This window comes from Salmo salar, chromosome 09, assembly GCF_965601325.2.
Source record: "Salmo salar chromosome 09, fSalSal1, whole genome shotgun sequence".
Taxonomy (NCBI): domain Eukaryota; kingdom Metazoa; phylum Chordata; class Actinopteri; order Salmoniformes; family Salmonidae; genus Salmo; species Salmo salar.
Genome location: NC_138299.1, coordinates 160,376,064 through 160,401,203, shown reverse-complemented (window position 1 = coordinate 160,401,203; position 25,140 = coordinate 160,376,064). Strand labels below are relative to the sequence as shown.

The following is a 25,140-nucleotide window of genomic DNA, read 5'->3' as shown; positions in this document are numbered from 1 at the left end:
TAGCCCCCTGTTCATCTATCCTGGATATAGCCCCCTGTTCGTCTATCCTGGATGTAGCCCTTGTTCGTCTATCCTGGATGTAGCCCCCTGTTCGTCTATCCTGGATGTAGCCCCCTGTTCGTCTATCCTGGATGTAGCCCCCTGTTCGTCTATCCTGGATGTAGCCCCCTGTTCATCTATCCTGGATATAGCCCCCTGTTCATCTATCCTGGATCTAGCCCCTGTTCGTCTATCCTGGATGTAGCCCTTGTTCGTCTATCCTGGATATAGCCCCCTGTTCATCTATCCTGGATGTAGCCCCCTGTTCATCTATCCTGGATGTAGCCCCCTGTTCGTCTATCCTGGATGTAGCCCCCTGTTCGTCTATCCTGGATATAGCCCCCTGTTCGTCTATCCTGGATGTAGCCCCCTGTTCGTCTATCCTGGATGTAGCCCCTGTTTGTCTATCCTACATATAGCCCCCTGTTCATCTATCCTTGATGTAGCCCCCTTGTTCGTCTATCCTGGATGTAGCCCCCTGTTCGTCTATCCTGGATGTATCCCCCTGTTCGTCTATCCTGGATATAGCCCCCTGTTCGTCTATCCTGGATGTAGCCCCCTGTTCGTCTATCCTGGATGTAGCCCCTGTTAGTCTATCCTGGATATAGCCCCCTGTTCCTCTATCCTGGATGTAGCCCCCTGTTCGTCTATCCTGGATATAGCACCCTGTTCGTCTTTCCTGGATATAGCCCCTGTTCGTCTATCCTGGATATAGCCCCTGTTCGTCTATCCTGGATATAGCCCCTGTTCGTCTATCCTGGATATAGCCCCTGTTCGTCTATCCTGGATATAGTCCCTGTTCGTCTATCCTGGATACAGCCCCTGTTCGTCTATCCTGGATATAGCCCCTGTTCGTCTATCCTGGATGTAGCCCCCGGTTCGTCTATCCTGGATATAGCCCCTGTTCGTCTATCCTGGATATAGCCCCTGTTCGTCTATCCTGGATATAGCCCCTGTTCGTCTATCCTGGATATAGCCCCCTGTTCGTCTATCCTGGATATAGCCCCCTGTTCGTCTATCCTGGATATAGCCCCTGTTCGTCTATCCTGGATATAGCCCCTGTTCGTCTATCCTGGATATAGTCCCTGTTCATCTATCCTGGATATAGCCCCGTTCGTCTATCCTGGATATAGCCCCTGTTAGTCTATCCTGGATATAGCCCCTGTTCGTCTATCCTGGATGTAGCCCCTGTTCGTCTATCCTGGATGTAGCCCCTGTTCGTCTATCCTGGATGTAGCCCCCTGTTCGTCTATCCTGTGACCTAAGTAAGTGACACTAGACTGAAAAGATGCACACTTGTCCCTGTTTACTCTTAACCCACGTTCTTGCAGCCAACTTTAACACTGCTTCTAAGTTCTGTAAGTGGTCCTCTGTCGATTTCCCTGTGATAAGAATGTCATCTAGGTTAACAGGTTAACCCTGTAAGACCTGGTCCATAATACGCTGGAATACAGTTGGAGCGCTTGATACTCTATAAGGCAGTCTATTAATCTGGTATAAACCCTTCAATGTGTTTATAGTCAGGAAATGCATTGCCTCTTGATCTACGTCCACTTGCTGGTCGGCCTGTTGTAAGGTCTAACTTTGAACTGTTTTACCCCAGGCTAAAGTTGATGCTTCTTTAAATGTGCTGTTGTACAGCTTCTCTGAGATAATAGAAATGGGCAGACCTATTATCTACCTCCTCCATCTTTATCTTTTCCCCCCTGTTACATCTCACCATGACCATATAAGGTTTCACATACTCACGATCACTACACACAGTAAAAAAAGTCCTACGTTCTTTTCTGACTGGTGATTTCTGACAACTTCATAAACTTGCTGCTCCCTCATCTGCTCCTCTAGTGCAGCCCCAAACTCACATGTAGCTGCCAGTCCCTTTAGCGATGCAATATACACAGCTAACGTCTCTCCCACCAAATGTTTCCTATTACAAAAAACATACCCCTCGCTCAACACATCAGAGCTGAAATTAGCTCCTGGAAGCTAGCCTCTGCCGGCTTCTTCGGCGCTACCAAATCTTTCAGCAGCGTAAATGTCTTTGAACCAACGGCTGATAGAAACAACGCTCTTCCGCGGTCATCAGCTATCCCGTTGGCCTCCAAAAAACGGCTAATAATCGCTCCTCATATGTGCTGAAGCTCTCGTTAATCCTCCTGGAAACACAAACCGGTCTCACTACTGAAATGTACCATAGCTCTCATTAGCCCACGCGTCATTTCTTCCCAGCTGACCAGCTAATTTACTACCGTTAGCACTAGCTAACTTTCTAGCTCGTTCACTCGGTTGGTCGTCAGGAGTCTGAGGATTTTGCCTCGGAATTCCGTTATCCTCGTCACCAGTTGTCGCATCCTAAGAATGCTGGGTTCTTTTACTGAAGACTCAGAAGCGTACTGATAATAAACTGAACAGATTTATTTAATGTTTAAATTAAGATTGAATTATTGAATCCGTAACACGTTACAGTCGACTACTCTCTAGTGTCTTCAGGCGAACTCTCCAACACATCACTGAACTTTTATCTACCTTGCATCTTGTAATCCAATCACTTCGATGCAAGAACGGAAACCCCATTGTCATTTGTTAATTCAAATAACTCAACCCCCTGCATACAAATCCCATTGGCTATTTGCAACCGTTTTACTTCTAAACTCATTAACACATTATACATTTCTCAATACACCACACTTATCGGTCCACTGTGTCCGCATTGTGACCAGATTTCCTGGTGCCTCCCTGTCTACAGATTATTTGACAGATTTTCTTTCAAAATAATATGAATTTGCCTCCTGAGTGGCGCAGCTGACTAAGACACTGCATCGCTGTGCTTGAGGCATCACTACAGACCCTGGTTCGATCCCAGGCTGTGTCACAGCCGGCCGTGACCGGGAGACCCATGAGGCGGTGCACAATTTTAGTCCGGGTTAGGGGAGGGTTTGGCCGGTCAGGATTTCCTTGTCCCATCGCGCTCTAGCGACTCCTTGTGGTGGGCCGGGCACCTGCAAGCTGGCTACGGTTAGCCATCTGGACGGTGTTTCCTCCGATACATTGGTGCGGCTGGCTTTCCTGGTTAGGCGAGCAGTGTGTCAAGAAACAGTGCGGCCTGGCAGGGTCGTGTTTCGGAGGACGCACGGCTCTCAACATTTGCCTCTCCCGAGTTCATAGAGGAGTTGCAGCTATCGGACAAGACTGTAACTACCAATTTGGGGAGAAAAAGGGGTAAAAGTACCAAAACAATTTCAATGGTTTTAAAGTTGTGATGATTTAAGTGATTTGACCATCCAGATCTGTTTACACTAGATTGATATGCAGGAACAATGGGTCCCTGACTACCCCCCTGGAGGTGGTCACGAAGATCACATCACAATGTGTCTTTTAATCGTCTTCACCTGTCAAAAAATGTGGTCAACAATCAGAATGTAGAAAAGATTAAAAAAAAGGATGCATGTTAGAACCAGGTATAAACAGGGCCATGGAGGACTGATTGGGCCTCATTGCTTCGAGTTTACATTATCTTTACATGTAGTACTTTACTCCCCAACCCTATGTAAAGGTTTTAATCCCTCCCTGTAGGTGTATAGACATCCTGGAGTTGTCTGAGCGCCTGGATCTACTGAAGTTCCACTTCCACACTCTGATGCTGTACTGTGCTGTCTGCGCTCTGGGCAACAACCGTGTAGCACACGCCCTCTGTTCACACGTTGACGAATCACAGCTCTTCTACGCCATGGAGAACACCTACCTGCCCGGCCCCCTTCGCAGCGGGTACAGATCTGATTGGTTGATTGTTTTATCTCAGTGTCTTCTTACACATTAGGTGCCCAGCCCAAGTGGGCTTACACAAGACACTATTCAAAAAATACTTGTGTACAAAATTAATTTACAATGTAATAATTGTTATTGTCAACCTCTCTGTCTCCAGGTAATATGACCTTTTTACCTTTAACCTCTACCTGTCCAGGTTCTACGACCTACTGATCTCCATCCACCTGGAGTCAGCCAAGCGGGCACGGCTGGGCACCAACCGTGAGTTCATTGTGCCCATGTCCGCCGAGACGCTGAGCATCACCCTGTACCCTGATGCTGAGAAGGCTTCTGACCTTCCGGGTGTGGGGTTAACTACCTGTCTTAGACCCAAGCTGCACTTCTCAACCATTAACTTTGTTGGGACGGATCCCGACCTGTACACTCTCAGTCCCATCTTCCCTCTTCAGGTAATTCACTTAAATTCAAATCAAATCACTGTATTGTTCCTATCTGTAACGATCGTCTGACAGAGGGGACCAAGACGCAGCGTGGAGAGTGTTCATATTGAAGTTTTAATAATACGAAACACTTGAACTTAAGAAACAAACAAAAGCCAACAGTTCTGTCAGGTGCAAACCACACAACAGAAATAACTACCCACAAAAACCCAAAGGAAAACAGGCTGTCAAAGTTTGACTCCCAATCAGCGACAACGATGTACAGCTGTCCCTGATTGAGAGCCATACCAGGCCAAAACAAAGAAATACAAAAACATAGAAAAAAGGACATAGAATGCCCACCCTAGTCACACCCTGGCCTAACCAAAATACAGAACAAAAACCTCTATGGCCAGTGAGTCAGCTTCTTGTGTGGCTTTGTTACATGCAACAAGACACATGATGAACAAATGAAGGTAAATGAAGGTAAAGGGCTCTTTTGCCTGAATCTGGTGTATGTACAGACATTTGTTTAAACCCCTGTGGGTCTAAGCCAGTGGTAAACCCCTGTGGTAAACCCCTGTGGTAAACCCCTGTGGTAAACCCCTGTGGGTCTAAGCCAGTGGTAAACCCCTGTGGTAAACCCCTGTGGTAAACCCCTGTGGTAAACCCCTGTGGGTCTAAGCCAGTGGTAAACACTAATATTCCTGAGGGAGCCACTTTGTTAATCAAAATCACTGTGCGAGTCTCCATACCCATCGGAGAGCGAGGGCTTGGGGGTCACAATGTCAAATGGATTCATACATGATATTTAAGATACTGTTAGCTTGGACGATCACGCTACACTACATGACCAAAAATATGTGGACATCTGCTCGTCGAAAATCATGGGCATTAATATGGAGTCGGTCCCCCCTTTGCTGCTATAACAGCCTCCACTCTTCTGGGAAGGATTTCCACTAGATGTTGGAACATTGCTGCGGGGACTTGCTTCCATTCAGCCACAAGAGCATTAGTGAGGTTGGGTACTGATGTTGGGCGATTAGGCCTGGCGTCCCAATTCATCCCAAAGGTGTTCAATGGCGTTGAGGTCAGGGTTCTGTGCAGGCCAGTCAAGTTCTTGTACACCGATCTTGACAAAACATTTCTGTATGGACCTCGCTTTGTGCATGGGGGCATTGTCATGCTGAAACAGGAAAGGGCCTTCCCCAAACTGTTGCCACAAAGTTGGAAGCACAGAATCATCTAGAATGTCATTGTATGCTGTAGAGTTAAGATTTCCCTTCACTGGAACTAAGGGGCCTTACCCAAACCATGAAAAACAGCCCCAGAACATTGCTCCTCCACCAAACTTTACAGTTGGCACTATGCATTAGGGCAGGTAGCGCTTTCCTGGCATCCACCAAACCTAGATATGTCCGTCAGGACTGCCAGATGGTGAAGTGTGAATCATCACTCCAGAGAACGCGTTTCCACTGCTCCATAGTCCAATGGTAGTGAGCTTTACACCACTCCAGCCGACGCTTGGCATTGCACATGGTGATCTTAGGCTTGTGTGCGGCTGCTCGGCCATGGAAACCCATTTCATGAAGCTCCCGATGAATAGTTATTGTGCTGACTTTGCTTTCAGAGGCAGTTTGGAAACTTGGTAGTGACTATTTTTACGCACTACGCGCTTCAGCAGTCCCGTTCTGTGAGCTTGTGTAGCCTACCACTTTGTGGATTAACCGTTGTTGCTCCTAGACGTTTCCACTTCACAATAACAGCATTTACATTTGACCCGGGGCAGCTCTAGCAGGGCAGAAATTTGACGAACATTGAAAATCAATACGCTCTTCCGTAACGCCATTCTATTGCCAATGTTTGTCTATGGAGATTGCATGGCGGTGTGATCGATTTTATACAATTGTCAGCAACGGGTGTGGTTGAAATAGCCGAATCCACTCGTTTGAAGGGTTGTGTCCACATACTGCTGTATTGGGTTCTTTGACTCTATTTCACAATAATATAATGAATCTTTTGAATGTGAACCTATTGCCATTATCTTAAAAGTAATAGCACAAGATATGTCAAATCAGGTAATGAAACATTTCCTTCTGGAGGAAGCTTTGGAGTGATTGAAATGCATTGGAAAGGTATTGAAAATGTTCAGGGAAAGTTCAGGGACGAACATCAAACATTCTTTGTGTATGGTTGTCTTGTGGAGAATCAATTCATTGCCCTCAGTTATTCTGTGCAGATTCATCACTCTTCCTTCCAACGAGTCAGCTTGTGTCATAAACAGAAGAAACAGACCTGTTTCAGGGAGTGCTAGCTTTCAGGATTGGGGTCACAGTTGGTAATTGCTACAACCGTTCAAAATCTAGAGAAGGAAAAATATTTAAAGATGATCCAGAAGCTGTTTGTCCCGGCTTTTACCGCTCTGTTTGTCCCGGCTTTTAACGCTCTGTTTGTCCCTGATTTTACCACTCTGTTTGTCCCAGATTTTACCACTCTGTTTGTCCCAGATTTTACCACTCTGTTTGTCCCGGCTTTTACCACTCTGTTTGTCCCAGATTTTACCGCTCTGTTTGTCCCAGATTTTACCGCTCTGTTTGTCCCAGATTTTAACGCTCTGTTTGTTCCAGCTTTTAACGCTCTGTTTGTCCCAGATTTTACCACTCTGTTTGTCCCAGATTTTACCACTCTGTTTGTCCCGGCTTTTACCACTCTGTTTGTCCCAGATTTTACCGCTCTGTTTGTCCCAGATTTTACCGCTCTGTTTGTCCCAGATTTTAACGCTCTGTTTGTTCCAGCTTTTAACGCTCTGTTTGTCCCAGCTTTTAACGCTCTGTTTGTCCCAGCTTTTAACGCTCTGTTTGTCCCAGCTTTTTACCGCTCTGTTTGTCCCAGCTTTTTACCACTCTGTTTGTCCCAGCTTTTACCACTCTGTTTGTCCAGGCTTTTACCGCTCTGTTTGTCCCAGATTTGACCACTCTGTTTGTTCCAGATTTTACCGCTCTGTTTGTCCCAGCTGCTGAAATCAATGGTTACTCACCAGTCGCGTTCGGTGCCGTTTAAGATGGAGGATCATTTATTTTTTTACATTTTTGTTATGAGCATGGCCTTATTTCTATTACAGCATATTGGATGACTGTCATTGATATTCCATTCACCCAGCTCAATGTAACATCGATAGGTTTAGGCTACCAATACTATAATGTACTCATCATGAGAATAAATGTTTTTCAACAGAATCCCTTTAGCCCTGATCACCTGCATACACAGCTCACTTTCATAGCAGCCACATACAAACACCATGATCACTTTGCTCGTTGTATAATTCCTCCTCGCAACTATCTACGCATTCTCCTTCTCTCACCTTTTCCCTTGGCTTGTGGACTTCAGTGCACAAAACATCAGCTCTCTGTGACCAGGCAAAAAAAAACTTTCCAAGCCAAACCTTCATATCATAACTGCTAACCGCTACACACAGCCTACATCATTGTCACCATATTAACATCACAGTCAACATAGCTACTAGAACTAACATGTTAGTTAACCGCTACAATCATGCAGTACAGTGTACAGTCAGCAAGCAGTTTAGCAGTTACACAGGAGAGCCCCGGTGGCAATAAATTAATAAATCCAAAAGCTTACCTTGACTTGGAAGAGACCCAGTGTTGGATAGCCATAGCCAGTTAGCTAACATAGTATCCCTCTCTGTTTGAGCGGGGTGTTTGTGTAGGCTAAACTAGCTAGCTGCATTCAACTAGCTAATTGAAAGTTTTACAAAATACAACCAAATATAGCTAGCGTTCTCTCTATCTCTCTCTTACTTCTCCTTAATTTAGGAAGAAATTCATTTGTTCAACTATTGTCTTTCTCTCTCTTTGAGTCAATTACTCATCACATTTTATGCACTGCAGTGCTAGCTAGCTGTAGCTTATGCTTTCAGTACTAGATTCAAGAGCTCTGATAGGTTGGAGGACATTCTCCAGAAGTTGTCATAATTACCATGATAATTAGAAACATATTTGGTCACTTTAATCGTGGCACTTTTTTAACCCCTATTCACGTTGTCATTTTCACCGCCCTGTACAGGGTTACTTTCAGACGACTTGTGTGCGTCGTAGAGCAAAACAAGTTAGTGTTAAATGTTCCTGAGAGTCTCAGCTTTCGATGGTGTGTTCGTATAAGTTTGTAGCTTAAACCGTCTGGACAGTCAGTTTTGTGAGAAGAATTGGGATGTCTGCATCAGCGACTTCAGACAACTGTCGTAGTACTAAACAACCAACACCCTCTTGTCCGTGAGTCTCAGCTTCGATGGTGGAGTTTAGTTAGTTTGGGTTTTACAGATGATTTCGTGGCGATTTTCTTGTCCGAATCCTGTCGTGTCTGGAAAAAACACTGTCTAGACGCATTGCTGCTATTCGGTAAACTCAGTACAGTCTCACGGAGCCTATGCAAGAAACAGGAAGTCTCTAGCGTAAACACACGGGGAGCTATTTAATAAAACACGCATCAATCGACTTAAGGGGGTTTATTTGCTCCCATCCAATACATCTAACAATTCAGAGTCAAGTGAAATAAGGCTGGAGACTAGGGTTAGGTGGATTGGTAAAGCAGCTAGTTAGTAACTCATTTTAAGTAATGTTCTTTGTAACCCACGCCTCTTCTCTCCTGCCCTTTCCTCAGGAACTGAAGACCAAAGCCATCAGCATGTTGACAGAGGCGGTGCTAGATGGTAGCCAGGCTATGAGGGACCCAGTAGGGGGCAGCGTAGAGTTCCACTTCGTCCCCATCCTGAAGCTCATCAGCACTCTCCTCATCATGGGCATCTTCAACGATGAAGACGTTAAACACATCCTCAAGATGATTGACCCAAATGTGTTCGCTGGGAAGAAAGAAGAAGTGGAAGAGGGAGACAAGGCAGAGGATGCTACCGCCAAGGAAGAGGGTGAAGAAGTGAAGGAGAAAGAAGAAGAGGAGGAGGAAGAGGAGGCAGATGATGAAGGAGTAGGGGAGGAGGAAGAAGAGGATGAGGAACTGAAACACCTAGAGAAAGAAGAGGGGGAGGAGGAGGAGGAGGAGGAGGAAGGGGAGAAGGAACACGAGGAGGAGGAGAAGGAGAAAGAGGAAGAGGTGGAGGAAAAAGAGATGACAGAAGAGGAGGAGGCAGCGGCGATTGAATTGGAGCTAGAGAAGGAAGAGGCGGCTTTGGAGGAGGGACTACTGCAGATGAAGCTGCCAGAATCTGTTAAACTGCAGGTGAGTCTCTTCTGACAGCCATGTGAGTACTAAGGCTGGTATTAGTGATTAGGACGCCGCAGTCAGAGGCCCCTAATATGTCCATTTATTAACACAATCATGGCGACTGAACGAAAAGCTATTCGGAGCCGGCTCTTTTCATGTGAACGAATTAAAAGTCTACCTGAAAAGACTTGAAATGCTCTTCACTAGTAAAGGTCTTTGCGTCACCACATCGGACAGGGATGGGCAATAATGTTGTCTGAAAGGGTTTTAAAATTCAACAGAGGGCCCCACATACTTTTTTTTTTCAGTCCGCTTTGTTTGTGAAAAGCGATTTGCAGCCCAGAAAAAAAAGGGGCAATTGTTTCGACATATTTATCTGTTTTTTACACTCTCAAGTTATGGATTTACGATGTGTAAATTCTGTACTAATACCTATATCTGATATTTTCTTTGCAATATCGACCAATGCCGCAACATATTTTTTTCTTCTTCATTTCATACGAACTGTAACCACGTTTCTATGTTCATAGGGCTAATAAGACATTATTTTAAATTACTTTGAAAAGTGTATTTTTTTTTCTCTCTCAAGTGATATCCATTAGAAAGGTATTGGAATGTTCAGGAAAACATCAGAGATCATCAGGTAATAATTTTGTGTGTAGATAAAAAAAATAAAAAATAAAAATCTGCTTTGCCATTGGTTTTCAATTACGTTTTTTTCCCAGGCTCTTTAAACATGTCCTGCGCGGTGGCTTAAGCGCTGTAGAGGGAAATAGAAGACACGTACTGTGTGTGTTCCTGAGAGTCATAGCTTTCAGCCATGGGTCGTAAAAGCTAATATTCCCAAACGTTCAAAAGCTACAGCCAAATTTATAGAACGGCAAGATAACAGCAAACATCGTGAGATTACTCACGAGCTGAGGAGGGCCTCAAGCGGGGGTTGAAGGCAAGATAACAGAAAATGTATGTTTTATTAAACTAAATTATGCCAAGTTCACAAGGCCCCCTCCTGGTGATGTGAGGCAATTGTCTTAGTTGCCTAAATTCGCCACCGCAAATACTTTGCCTCTGTCACGGCTGTCGTAAGGAGAAGCGGACCAAAGTGTAGCGTGTGTGTCGTTCCACATTTTATTTACACTGTGAAACTATGCGATACATAAATAAACTGAATACAAACAACAACAACAACAACAACAAACCGTAATGCAGAGGTCACTCAAAATTAATCTCCCACAAAACCCAGGTGGAAAAAAACCCTACTTAAGTATGATCTCCAATTAGAGACAACGAGGACCAGCTGCCTCTAATTGGAGATCATCCCAAACAAAACCCCAACATAGAAATACAAAACTAGAACCTAAACATAGAAATAGAAAACATAGAGAGAGAAAAAAAACCTGTCGCGCCCTGACCTACTCTACCATAGCATGCATACAAACAAAACCTACAAAAGATGTATGAAATGTTTCTCACGTGCTGAAATCACAGAGAAGACAAAGTACGCACAACGTCATGCTGCTCTGGACTCACAAAGTCATAAAGGCCAGTTGTGAGTCTAATGTTTTGTTTTGCGTACTGATCTCTCTCCTCTTTTATCTCTCCCCCTGTCTTTCTTCACCTTTCAGATGTGTACACTGCTGCAGTACTTCTGTGACTGTGAACTGAGGCACAGGGTGGAGGCTATCGTGGCGTACTCAGATCAGTTTGTCAACGCCATTCAGACCAATCAGAGGGTTCGCTATAACCTGCTGATGCAGGCCTTCACCATGAGCGCTGCCGAGACCGCACGCAAGACACGAGAGTTCCGCTCACCACCTCAGGATCAGGTACAACTAGCCTTGTCCAAGCCAGAACGGTCCATAGGGCAGGATCAGGTACAACTAGCCTTGTCCAAGCCAGAACGGTCCATAGGGCAGGACCAGGTACAACTAGCCTTGTCCAAGCCAGAACGGTCCGTAGGGCAGGACCAGGTACAACTAGCCTTGTCCAAGCCAGAACGGTCCATAGGGCAGGATCAGGTACAACTAGCCTTGTCCAAGCCAGAATGTAGCGTGAGGGCAGCTTGATGTACCAGTACACCCTCTGAACAGCACACCAGTCTATTTCCTGTTTCTGTAGCGTGAGGGCAGCTTGATGTACAAGTACACCCTCTGAACAGCACACCAGTCTATTTCCTGTTTCTGTAGCGTGAGGCAGCTTGATGTACCAGTACACCCTCTGAACAGGACACCAGTCTATTTCCTGTTTCTGTAGCGTGAGGCAGCTTGATGTACCAGTACACCCTCTGAACAGCACACCAGTCTATTTCCTGTTTCTGTAGCGTGAGGGCAGCTTGATGTACCAGTACACCCTCTGAACAGCACACCAGTCTATTTCCTGTTTCTGTAGCGTGAGGGCAGCTTGATGTACCAGTACACCCTCTGAACAGGACACCAGTCTATTTCCTGTTTCTGTAGCGTGAGGGCAGCTTGATGTACCAGTACACCCTCTGAACAGCACACCAGTCTATTTCCTGTTTCTGTAGCGTGAGTAATGCCATCTGATGCTGATGATACGTAACTCTGTGTGTTCCTTCCTGTCAGGTGATCCTGTTGACCAACTTCAAGCATGGTCCGGAGGAGGAGGAGTGTCCCGTACCGGAGGAGACCAGAGACACACTGACCGAATTCCACACTGACATCCTTATGCATTGTGGTCAGTAACCCTGACCCCTAACCCTGACCCCTAACCCTGACCCCTAACCCCTAACCCTGACCCCTAACCCTGACCCCTGACCCTGACCCCTGACCCCTGAACCCTGACCCCTGAACCCTGACCCCTGAACCCTGACCCCTAACCCCTAACCCTGACCCACAGCACATCATAACAACCTCCTGACCCCTGACCCCTAACCCACAGCACATCATAACAACCTCCTGACCCCTAACCCTGACCCACATCACATCATAACAACCTCCTGACCCCTGACCCCTAACCCACATCACATCATAACAACCTCCTGACCCCTGACCCCTAACCCTGACCCACAGCACATCATAACAACCTTCCAAAACACCACACACACAGAGAGCTAACTATGTATCCTTCTGTCCTCCAGGCGTGCACATCGAGGCGGAAGAGGAGGAGGAGGAGGTCGACACCTCTCTGAGAGGACGCCTTGGCCGGTAGGTAACTCTAAGGAGTTGGACCTTTAGCCGAAAGTTTGCCGGTCCGAATCCCAGCACTCTTCTGTCCTCTTCTCAAGTGTGTGTGTGTGTGTGTGTGTGTGTGTGTGTGTGTGTGTGTGTGTGTGTGTGTGTGTGTGTGTGTGTGTGTGTGTGTGTGTGTGTGTGTGTGTGTGTGTGTGTGTGTGTGTGAGAGATGTGTGGTATCTGGGGGGTTGACTGAAGAGAGCAGAATACACATTTCTGTAGATTGCTGCAACATATGGACAATATAAAGTTGTATTGTGTTATAACATACTATAACATACTGACAATATAAAGTTGTATTGTATTATAACATCTATAACATATGTATACATATATGATACATATAACAATGTATCATTGTATTGTGTTGTATCTCGTTATATCGTTGTATTGTGTTGTACCTCGTTATAACGTTGTATTGTGTTGTATCGTTGTATTGTGTTGTACCTCGTTATATCGTTGTATTGTGTTGTACCTCGTTGTATCGTTGTATTGTGTTGTATCTCGTTATATCATTGTATTGTGTTGTATCTCGTTATATCGTTGTATTGTGTTGTATCTCGTTATATCGTTGTATTGTGTTGTACCTCGTTGTATCGTTGTATTGTGTTGTATCGTTGTATTGTGTTGTACCTCGTTATATCGTTGTATTGTGTTGTACCTCGTTGTATCGTTGTATTGTGTTGTATCTCGTTATATCGTTGTATTGTGTTGTACCTCGTTATATCGTTGTATTGTGTTGTACCTCGTTGTATCGTTGTATTGTGTTGTACCTCGTTATATCGTTGTATTGTGTTGTACCTCGTTGTATCGTTGTATTGTGTTGTATCTCGTTATATCGTTGTATTGTGTTGTATCGTTGTATTGTGTTGTACCTCGTTATATCGTTGTATTGTGTTGTATCTCGTTATATCGTTGTATTGTGTTGTACCTCGTTGTATCGTTGTATTGTGTTGTACCTCGTTATATCGTTGTATTGTGTTGTACCTCGTTATATCGTTGTATTGTGTTGTATCTCGTTATATCGTTGTATTTTGTTGTACATCGTTATATCGTTGTATTGTGTTGTACCTCGTTGTATCGTTGTATTGTGTTGTATCTCGTTATATCGTTGTATTGTGTTGTACCTCGTTATAACGTTGTATTGTGTTGTATCTCGTTATATCGTTGTATTGTGTTGTATCTCGTTATATCGTTGTATTGTGTTGTATCTCGTTATATCGTTGTATTGTGTTGTACCTCGTTGTATTGTGTTGCATCTCGTTATATCGTTGTATTGTGTTGTACCTCGTTATAACGTTGTATTGTGTTGTACCTCGTTATATCGTTGTATTGTGTTGTACCTCGTTATAACGTTGTATTGTGTTGTATCTCGTTATAACGTTGTATTGTGTTTTATCTCGTTATATCGTTGTATTGTGTTGTATCGTTGTATTGTGTTGTACCTCGTTATAACGTTGTATTGTGTTGTACCTTTTGAGGCTGATGGGAAAGGTGAATAACTTGAGGAAGAAAAAGGAGGTGGTGGAGGAGCCAGAAGAGGAGGAGGAGGTCAAACCCAGTAAGAACACATTCACTACCCTGACCCCTAACCCCTAACCCCTAGCCCCGAACCCAGGAGGAACACATTCACCACCCTAACCCCTAACCCCTAACCCCTGACCCCTAACCCCTAACCCCTAACCCCTAGCCCCGAACCCAGGAGGAACACATTCACCACCCTAACCCCTAACCCCTAACCCCTAGCCCCGAACCCAGGAGGAACACATTCACCACCCTAACCCCTAACCCCTAGCCCCGAACCCAGGAGGAACACATTCACCACCCTAACCCCTAACCCCTGACCCCTAACCCCTAACCCCTAGCCCCGAACCCCGAACCCCAAACCCCAAACCCAGGAAGAACACATTCACCACCCTAACCCCTAACCCCTAACCCCAGGAGGAGGAGGTCAAACCCAGTAAGAACACATTCACTACCCTGACCCCTAACCCCTGACCCCTAACCCCAAACCCCGAACCCAGGAGGAACACATTCACCACCCTAACCCCTAACCCCAAAACCCTATCCCTTATATCCATGAGGACATCTTTATCTGTCTCTGTGGTTAGAACACAGTCTAGACTTGCTGTTTTCACAGCTTCGCACAGTTAAGTGCCTAGTCGAAGTCTGACAGCTCATCAGTTAACTCAAGTATAAACTGACAGACATCCTAGACTCAGTTGACTTATTCCTGTTAACTCCAAGTGGCGCATCGAGGGCCTCAACAGTCAACTTTGCTCTGTTCGGGTTCTTTTCTGGGCAGTTTTCTAGACCTCCTTCCAGGCGATTCCTTCCAGGCGATTCCTTCCAGGTGATTCCTTCCAGGTGACTCCTGTATTAATTCAAGTGGTGGCGTAGTCTAGCACCTCCTAGTTTTATTTATTTCACCTTTATTTCACCTTTATTTAATCAGGTAGGCTAGTTGAGAACAAGTCCTTTATTTAATCAGGTAGGCTAGTTGAGAACAAGTCCTTTATTTAACCAGGTAGGCTAGTTGAGAACAAGTTCTCATTTGCAACTGCGACCTGGCCAAGATAAAGCAATGCAGATTCGACACAATACAACAACACAGAGTTACACATGGAGTTAAACAAAACATACAGTCAATAATACAGTAAAACAAAAGAAAACAAAAAGTCTATATACAGTGAGTGCAAATGAGGTTAAGTTAAGACAATAAATAGGCCATGGTGGCAAAGTAATTACAATATAGCAATTAAACACTGGAATGGTAGAATGTGCAGAAGATGAATGTGCAAGTAGAGATACTGGGGTGCAAAGGAGCAAGATAAATAAATAAATAAATAAATACAGTATGAAGATGAATGTGCAAGTACTAGTGGTCCCTTACACTAGTACTATTTGATCTATTTTTCCCTGTACCCCCCCCCCCAAAAAAAGTCTCTGTAAATGTTCCTATGCCACAAAAGCTTGAGTTGGTGTAGTTCCCGGGCCAACAGACAGTAAAACATATGTCATATCTTGTCCATGCGCTATAACTCCGTGTGTGTCCCTTCCCTTTCCCAAGGCACTCTCCAGGAGCTGATCTCCCATACCATGATCCACTGGGCCCAAGAGGCCTTCATTCAGAACCCTGAGCTGGTGCGTCTGATGTTCAGCCTGCTCCACAGGCAGTATGATGGGCTGGGAGAGCTGACCAGAGCCCTGCCTAAAGCCTACGCCATCAACGCTGTATCTGTCCAAGATACAATGGACTTGTTGGAGTGTTTGGGACAGATCAGATCTCTGCTCATCGTTCAGATGGGCCCCGAGGAAGAGAGGCTCATGATCCAGAGCATCGGGTATGTCTGGTTACTGTACCTTTACGGTTAGGGTGGTTACTGTACCTTTAAGGTTAGGGTGGTTACTGTACCTTTACGGTTAGGGTGGTTACCGTACCTTTAAGGTTAGGGTGGTTACTGTACCTTTAGGGCTAGGGTGGTTACCGTACCTTTAAGGTTAGGGTGGTTACTGTACCTTTAAGGTTAGGGTGGTTACTGTACCTTTAGGGTTAGGGTGGTTACTGTACCTTTAAGGTTAGGGTGATTATTGTACCTTTAAGGTTAGGGTGGTTACTGTACCTTTAAGGTTAGGGTGGTTACTGTACCTTTAAGGTTAGGGTGGTTACCGTACCTTTAAGGTTAGGGTGGTTACTGTACCTTTAGGGTTAGGGTGGTTACTGTACCTTTAAGGTTAGTCTGGTTACTGTACCTTTAGGGTTAGGGTGGTTACTGTACCTTTAAGGTTAGGGTGATTATTGTACCTTTAAGGTTAGGGTGGTTACTGTACCTTTAAGGTTAGTCTGGTTACTGTACCTTTAGGGTTAGGGTGGTTACTGTACCTTTAGGGTTAGGGTGGTTACTGTACCTTTAAGGTTAGGGTGGTTACCATACCTTTAGGGTTAGGGTGGTTACTGTACCTTTAAGGTTAGGGTGGTTACCATACCTTTAGGGTTAGGGTGGTTACTGTACCTTTAAGGTTAGGGTGGTTACTGTACCTTTAAGGTTAGGGTGGTTACTGTACCTTTAAGGTTTGTCTGGTTACCGTACCTTTAAGGTTAGGGTGGTTACTGTACCTTTAAGGTTAGGGTGGTTACCATACCTTTAGGGTTAGGGTGGTTACTGTACCTTTAAGGTTAGGGTGGTTACTGTACCTTTAGGGTTAGGGTGGTTACTGTACCTTTAAGGTTAGGGTGGTTACTGTACCTTTAAGGTTATGGTGGTTACCGTACCTTTAAGGTTAGGGTGGTTACTGTACCTTTAAGGTTAGGGTGGTTACTGTACCTTTAAGGTTAGGGTGGTTACTGTACCTTTAAGGTTAGGGTGGTTACTGCACCTTTAAGGTTAGGGTGGTTACTGTACCTTTAAGGTTAGGGTGGTTACTGCACCTTTAAGGTTAGGGTGGTTACTGCACCTTTAAGGTTAGGGTGGTTACTGCACCTTTAAGGTATGTCTGGTTACTGTACCGTGTAAAGGTTCGGCTCATGACCCAGAGCATCGGGCATCCATTAGGTGGACCCAGTGATTACCAGGGTTGGGGTCAGTTCCATTTCAATTCAGTGAAATTGAAATGTACCCCAAACCTGGCAACGATATCTGAAAGAAGAAATGGAAGCACAGCAGGAACAATTCAACTACGATTATTTTAGTTCATTTAAAAGTCTCTTTGTTGTTGTACGCTATCTCCTTCTCCAGGAACATCACGACACACAAAGTGTCCTTGAAAAAGAAAAGCGGAGCCGCACGCTCTAAAGAGCTCAGATGCAATAATTTAATAACCTAATAAACCAACGTTCGGCTCCTTGCTGGCGGCCCCCAGGCACCCGCAGCCAGCCCTCGCATCGGGGCGAGCACAAGGCACCACCCCCCCCGGGCTCGTTGCCTACCGGGCCAGGCACGCCGGTGCACCAGCCCCTCCGATGAGAGCTCTGGGGATGCACGAGACTGTCATGGAGGTGATGGTTAACGTGCTGGGAGGAGGAGGAGGAGATTCCAAGGAGATCCGCTTCCCTCAGATGGTGACCAACTGCTGCCGGTTCCTGTGTTACTTCTGTCGTATCAGCCGTCAGAACCAGAGGTCCATGTTTGATCACCTCAGCTACCTGCTGCAGAACAGCGGCATCGGCCTAGGTACAGAACAATCTGCGCCTGTCAATCAGAAAAAACACACAAGGGAACTCTGAATCACCTGGTACAGGATCAGTTATGTTTTCATCCCCCCCCACCTAGTGGTAAAGGTTAAGATTGGGGATAGGGAAATCTGATCCTAGATCTATGTTTAATAAACATTCTCCTGGTCTTCTTGTAGGTATGCGTGGCTCCACCCCTCTGGATGTGGCTGCAGCGTCCTGTATCGACAACAACGAGCTGGCCTTAGCCCTACAGGAGCAGGACCTGGAGAAGGTAAACCTAACCCTAACCTGGTACCCTGTATCCCTATTTAACAGGAAACTGCTGAGGTTAGGATGGCTCGTAAAAGTGGCTGGAACGGAGAAAATGGAATTGAATCAATGTATTTGATACCTTTCCACTCTTTCCACTTTAGCCATTACCACGAGCCCATCCTCCCAAATTTAAGGTTCCACCAACCTCCAGTGTCCTATTCCTTATATAGAGCGGGAAGAATGGCGCTGGAGGGGATGGCTGCCATTTTACAGGCTCCTAACTAACCAACTTATTTTGTACATAATGTTGATGTTACCGTCTCTTCTGACCGAAAAGAGCTTCTGGATATGACAACAGCGATTATTCACCTTGAACTGGGCAAAGATTTTTTCTTTTAATGAGTTTGACACAAAGGATATAATGCTGCTCCCAGACAAGGCCCAAATTCCCTGTCATTCGCATGAAGAAAAGAAGGAGATACAGGGGGCGCAGATCAGGGTGCCTTGTGAGAATTTGTCGGCGAGTGGGGAACCCGCCTCTACCATCTGTTCTATTGGCAAACGTGCAATCACTGGAGAATAAACTGGATGAGCTCCGTTCGAGACTATCCTACCAACGGGACATTAAAACCTGTAATATCTTGTGTTTTACCGAGTCGTGGTTGAACGACGACACAGATAATATACAGTTGGCTGTGTTATCTGTGCATCGGCAGGACAGAGAAACTACGTCCGGTAAGACGAGGGGTGGTGGTGTGTGTCTATTGGTCAGTAACAGCTGGTGTGCGATGTCTAATATTAAGGAAGTCTCGAGGTATTGCTCACTTGAGGTAGAGTACCTCATGATAAGCTGTAGACCACACCATTTACCAAGAGAGTTTTCATCTATATTATTCGTAGGCGTCTATTTACCACCACAAACCGATGCTGGCACTAAGACCGCACTCAACCAACTGTATAAGGCCATAAGCAAAGAAGAAAATGCTCATCCAGAGGCGGCGCTCCTAGTGGCCGGGGACTTTAATGCAGGCAAACTTAAATCCGTTTTACCTAAATTCTACCAGCATGTGCAACCAGAGGAAAATAACTCTAGACCACCTTTACTCCACACACAGACACATACAAAGCTCTCCCTCTCCATCCATTTGGCAAATCTGACCATAATTATATCCTCTTGATTCCTGCTTACGAGTAAAAACTAAAGCAGGAAGTACCAGTGACTCGCTCAATACGGAAGATGACGTGGATGCTACGCTAGAGGACTGTTTTGTTAGCACAGACTGGAATATGTTCTGGGATTCATCCAATGGCATTCAGGAGTATACCAGAATGCATGAGCGCACCAGCTGTTCTGGACGACTCCATAGCCGATGTGAGCAAGACCTTTAAACAGGTCAATATTCACAAGGCCGCTGGGCCAGATGGATTACCAGGACGTGGACTCAGAGCATGCATGGACCAACTGGCAAGTGTCTTTGCTGACATTTTCAACCTCTCCCTGACCCAGTCTGTAATATTTACATGTTTCAAGCAGACCACTATAGTCCCTGTGCCCAAAAATGTGAAGGTAACCTGCCTAAATGACTACCGCCCCGTAGCACTCACGTCTGTAGTCATGAAGTGCTTTGAAAGGCTGGTCATGGCTCACATCAACACCATCATCCCGGAAACTCTAGACCCACTCCAGTTTGCATACCGCCCCAACAGATCCACAGATTACACAATCTCAACCGCACTCCACACTGCCATTTCCAACCTGGACAAAAGGAACACCTATGTAAGAATGCTGTTCATTGACTACAGCTCAGCATTGAACACCATAGTGACAACAAAGCTCATCACTAAGCTAATGACCCTGGGACTAAACACCTCCCTCTGCAACTGGATCCTGGACATCCTGACGGGCCGCCCCCAGGTGGTAAGGGTAGGTAACAACACATTCGCCATGCTGACCCTCAACACAGGGGCCTCTCAGGGGTGCGTGCTCAGTCCCCTCCTGTATTCCCTGTTCAACCACGACTGCGTGGCCACGCACGACTCCAACGCCATCACTACATTTTCTGACGACATAACAGTGGTAGGCCTGATCACCGACAACGATGAGACAGCCTATAGAGAGGAGGTCTGAGAGCTGGCAATGTGGTGCCAGGACAACAACCTCTCCCTCAACGTCAGCAAGACAAGGGAGATGGTTGTGGACTATAGGAAAAGGAGGGCCGAACAGGCCCCCATTCACATCGGCGGGGCTTTAGTGGAGCGGGTTGAATGCTTCAAGATCCTTGGTGTCCACATCACCAACAAACTATCATGGTCCAAACACACCAAAACAGTAGTGAAGAGGGCACGACAACGCCTTTGTCCCTCAGGAGACTGAAAAGATTTTGCATGGGTCCCCAGATCCTCAAAAGGTTCTACAGCTGCACCATCGAGAGCATCCTGACCGGATAGAACACCTCAGTCACCCTGTACCCCTAGTCCCTATACAGTAGACCCTGGATAGAACACCTCAGTCACCCTGTACCCCTAGTCCCTATACAGTAGACCCTGGATAGAACACCTCAGTCACCCTGTACCCCTAGTCCCTATACAGTAGACCCTGGATAGAACACCTCAGTCACCCTGTACCCCTAGTCCCTATACAGTAGACCCTGGATAGAACACCTCAGTCACCCTGTACCCCTAGTCCCTATACAGTAGACCCTGGATAGAACACCTCAGTCACCCTGTACCCCTAGTCCCTATACAGTAGACCCTGGATAGAACACCTCAGTCACCCTGTACCCCTAGTCCCTATACAGTAGACCCTGGATAGAACACCTCAGTCACCCTGTACCCCTAGTCCCTATACAGTAGACCCTGGATAGAACACCTCAGTCACCCTGTACCCCTAGTCCCTATACAGTAGACCCTGGATAGAACACCTCAGTCACCCTGTACCCCTAGTCCCTATACAGTAGACCCTGGATAGAACACCTCAGTCACCCTGTACCCCTAGTCCCTATACAGTAGACCCTGGATAGAACACCTCAGTCACCCTGTACCCCTAGTCCCTATACAGTAGACCCTGGATAGAACACCTCAGTCACCCTGTACCCCTAGTCCCTATACAGTAGACCCTGGATAGAACACCTCAGTCACCCTGTACCCCTAGTCCCTATACAGTAGACCCTGGATAGAACACCTCAGTCACCCTGTACCCCTAGTCCCTATACAGTAGACCCTGGATAGAACACCTCAGTCACCCTGTACCCCTAGTCCCTATACAGTAGACCCTGGATAGAACACCTCAGTCACCCTGTACCCCTAGTCCCTATACAGTAGACCCTGGATAGAACACCTCAGTCACCCTGTACCCCTAGTCCCTATACAGTAGACCCTGGATAGAACACCTCAGTCACCCTGTACCCCTAGTCCCTATACAGTAGACCCTGGATAGAACACCTCAGTCACCCTGTACCCCTAGTCCCTATACAGTAGACCCTGGATAGAACACCTCAGTCACCCTGTACCCCTATACAGTAGACCCTGGATATAACACCTCAGTCACCCTGTACCCCTAGTCCCTATACAGTAGACCCTGGATAGAACACCTCAGTCACCCTGTACCCCTAGTCCCTATACAGTAGACCCTGGATAGAACACCTCAGTCACCCTGTACCCCTAGTCCCTATACAGTAGACCCTGGATAGAACACCTCAGTCACCCTGTACCCCTAGTCCCTATACAGTAGACCCTGGATAGAACACCTCAGTCACCCTGTACCCCTAGTCCCTATACAGTAGACCCTGGATAGAACACCTCAGTCACCCTGTACCCCTAGTCCCTATACAGTAGACCCTGGATAGAACACCTCAGTCACCCTGTACCCCTAGTCCCTATACAGTAGACCCTGGATAGAACACCTCAGTCACCCTGTACCCCTAGTCCCTATACAGTAGACCCTGGATAGAACACCTCAGTCACCCTGTACCCCTAGTCCCTATACAGTAGACCCTGGATAGAACACCTCAGTCACCCTGTACCCCTAGTCCCTATACAGTAGACCCGGGATAGAACACCTCAGTCACCCTGTACCCCTAGTCCCTATACAGTAGACCCTGGATAGAACACCTCAGTCACCCTGTACCCCTAGTCCCTATACAGTAGACCCTGGATAGAACACCTCAGTCACCCTGTACCCCTAGTCCCTATACAGTAGACCCTGGATAGAACACCTCAGTCACCCTGTACCCCTAGTCCCTATACAGTACGACCCTGGATAGAACACCTCAGTCACCCTGTACCCCTAGTCCCTATACAGTAGACCCTGGATAGAACACCTCAGTCACCCTGTACCCCTAGTCCCTATACAGTAGACCCTGGATAGAACACCTCAGTCACCCTGTACCCCTAGTCCCTATACAGTAGACCCTGGATAGAACACCTCAGTCACCCTGTACCCCTAGTCCCTATACAGTAGACCCTGGATAGAACACCTCAGTCACCCTGTACCCCTAGTCCCTATACAGTAGACCCTGGATAGAACACCTCAGTCACCCTGTACCCTTTGTCCCTATACAGTAGACCCTGGATAGAACACCTCAGTCACCCTGTACCCCTAGTCCCTATACAGTAGACCCAGGATAGAACACCTCAGTCACCCTGTACCCCTAGTCCCTATACAGTAGACCCTGGATAGAACACCTCAGTCACCCTGTACCCCTAGTCCCTATACAGTAGACCCTGGATAGAACACCTCAGTCACCCTGTACCCCTAGTCCCTATACAGTAGACCCTGGATAGAACACCTCAGTCACCCTGTACCCCTAGTCCCTATACAGTAGACCCTGGATAGAACACCTCAGTCACCCTGTACCCCTAGTCCCTATACAGTAGACCCTGGATAGAACACCCAGTCAGTCACCCTGTACCCCTAGTCCCTATACAGTAGACCCTGGATAGAACACCTCAGTCACCCTGTACCCCTAGTCCCTATACAGTAGACCCTGGATAGAACACCTCAGTCACCCTGTACCCCTAGTCCCTATACAGTAGACCCTGGATAGAACACCTCAGTCACCCTGTACCCCTAGTCCCTATACAGTAGACCCTGGATAGAACACCTCAGTCACCCTGTACCCCTAGTCCCTATACAGTAGACCCTGGATAGAACACCTCAGTCACCCTGTACCCCTAGTCCCTATACAGTAGACCCTGGATAGAACACCTCAGTCACCCTGTACCCCTAGTCCCTATACAGTAGACCCTGGATAGAACACCTCAGTCACCCTGTACCCCTAGTCCCTATACAGTAGACCCTGGATAGAACACCTCAGTCACCCTGTACCCCTAGTCCCTATACAGTAGACCCTGGATAGAACACCTCAGTCACCCTGTACCCCTAGTCCCTATACAGTAGACCCTGGATAGAACACCTCAGTCACCCTGTACCCCTAGTCCCTATACAGTAGACCCTGGATAGAACACCTCAGTCACCCTGTACCCCTAGTCCCTATACAGTAGACCCTGGATAGAACACCTCAGTCACCCTGTACCCCTAGTCCCTATACAGTAGACCCTGGATAGAACACCTCAGTCACCCTGTACCCCTAGTCCCTATACAGTAGACCCTGGATAGAACACCTCAGTCACCCTGTACCCCTAGTCCCTATACAGTAGACCCTGGATAGAACACCTCAGTCACCCTGTACCCCTAGTCCCTATACAGTAGACCCTGGATAGAACACCTCAGTCACCCTGTCAAATGCTCCTGTTTAAGGGCTACCCTGCTAACCCTTACCCCTCTCCTACCTGCCCCTCTCTCCAGGTGGTGACTTATCTGGCGGGCTGTGGACTACAGAGCTGTCCCATGCTTCTATCTAAGGGTTACCCTGACATCGGCTGGAATCCCTGTGGAGGAGAGAAATACCTGGACTTCCTCCGCTTTGCCGTATTTGTCAACGGTCAGTTTCGGTACCTCCAACACCTAGCCTGCGGCAGACACTGAATGTACTTTCTGTTTCACGATTCTGAAGTGTGGATTCTGAGTGGTTTCCAGGCTATCTAATACCTGGACTATATTCCTGATGTTGCTGCCGTTATCCTTGATATTGTTATCGCTGACATGGCTGTAGTCTCTATGGCTGTAGTCTCCACCATGGTAGTCTCCACCACGGCTGTAGTCTCCACCGTGGCTGTAGTCTCCCCCGTGGCTGTAGTCTCCACCATGTCTGTAGTCTCCACCGTGGCTGTAGTCTCCACCGTGGCTGTAGTCTCCACTGTGGCTGTAGTCTCCCCCGTGGCTGTAGTCTCCCCGTGGCTGTAGTCTCCACCGCGGCTGTAGTCTCCCCCATGGCTGTAGTCTCCACCGTGGCTGTAGTCTCCACTGTGGCTGTAGTCTCCACCGTGGCTGTAGTCTCCACCGCGGCTGTAGTCTCCACCGTGGCTGTAGTCTCCCCCGTGGCTGTAGTCTCCACCGTGGCTGTAGTCTCCCCCGTGGCTGTAGTCTCCACCGTGGCTGTAGTCTCCCCCGTGGCTGTAGTCTCCACCATGTCTGTAGTCTCCACCGTGGCTGTAGTCTCCACTGTGGCTGTAGTCTCCCCCGTGGCTGTAGTCTCCCCGTGGCTGTAGTCTCCACCGTGGCTGTTGTCTCCCCGTGGCTGTAGTCTCCCCCGTGGCTGTAGTCTCCACCGTGGCTGTAGTCTCCCCCGTGGCTGTAGTCTCCCCCGTGGCTGTAGTCTCCACTGTGGCTGTAGTCTCCACCATGGCTGTAGTCTCCCCCGTGGCTGTAGTCTCCACCGTGGCTGTAGTCTCCACTGTGGCTGTAGTCTCCACCGCGGCTGTAGTCTCCACCATGTCTGTAGTCTCCCCCATGGCTGTAGTCTCCACCATGGTAGTCTCCCCCATGGCTGTAGTCTCCATAATAGAGGCGTGCCAGTGCTACAGTGTACCAGTAGCGGTGACACTCACACTCTGTTCTTCTTCTATTCTTTTTCTCTTCCTGTCTGTTCTTACCCTACAGGAGAGAGTGTGGAGGAGAACGCCAACGTGGTGGTGCGTCTACTGATTCGTCGGCCGGAGTGTTTTG

General features: G+C 47.0%; 1 protein-coding gene across 1 annotated transcript in view; it reads left to right on the top strand.

The window, feature by feature from the left end:
* ryr1b (ryanodine receptor 1b (skeletal)) overlaps nt 1-25,140 on the top strand; it is a 274,065-nt gene that overhangs the window by 114,724 nt on the left and 134,201 nt on the right. Inside the window, 12 exon segments of the mRNA XM_082956507.1 lie at nt 3,613-3,804; nt 4,001-4,253; nt 8,901-9,473; nt 11,084-11,284; nt 12,041-12,152; nt 12,556-12,622; nt 14,131-14,210; nt 15,720-16,019; nt 17,602-17,820; nt 17,999-18,093; nt 23,881-24,016; nt 25,075-25,140. The exon segment at nt 25,075-25,140 is cut by the window's right edge and continues 121 nt beyond it. Coding sequence (XP_082812633.1) covers nt 3,613-3,804; nt 4,001-4,253; nt 8,901-9,473; nt 11,084-11,284; nt 12,041-12,152; nt 12,556-12,622; nt 14,131-14,210; nt 15,720-16,019; nt 17,602-17,820; nt 17,999-18,093; nt 23,881-24,016; nt 25,075-25,140 — 2,294 coding nt within the window.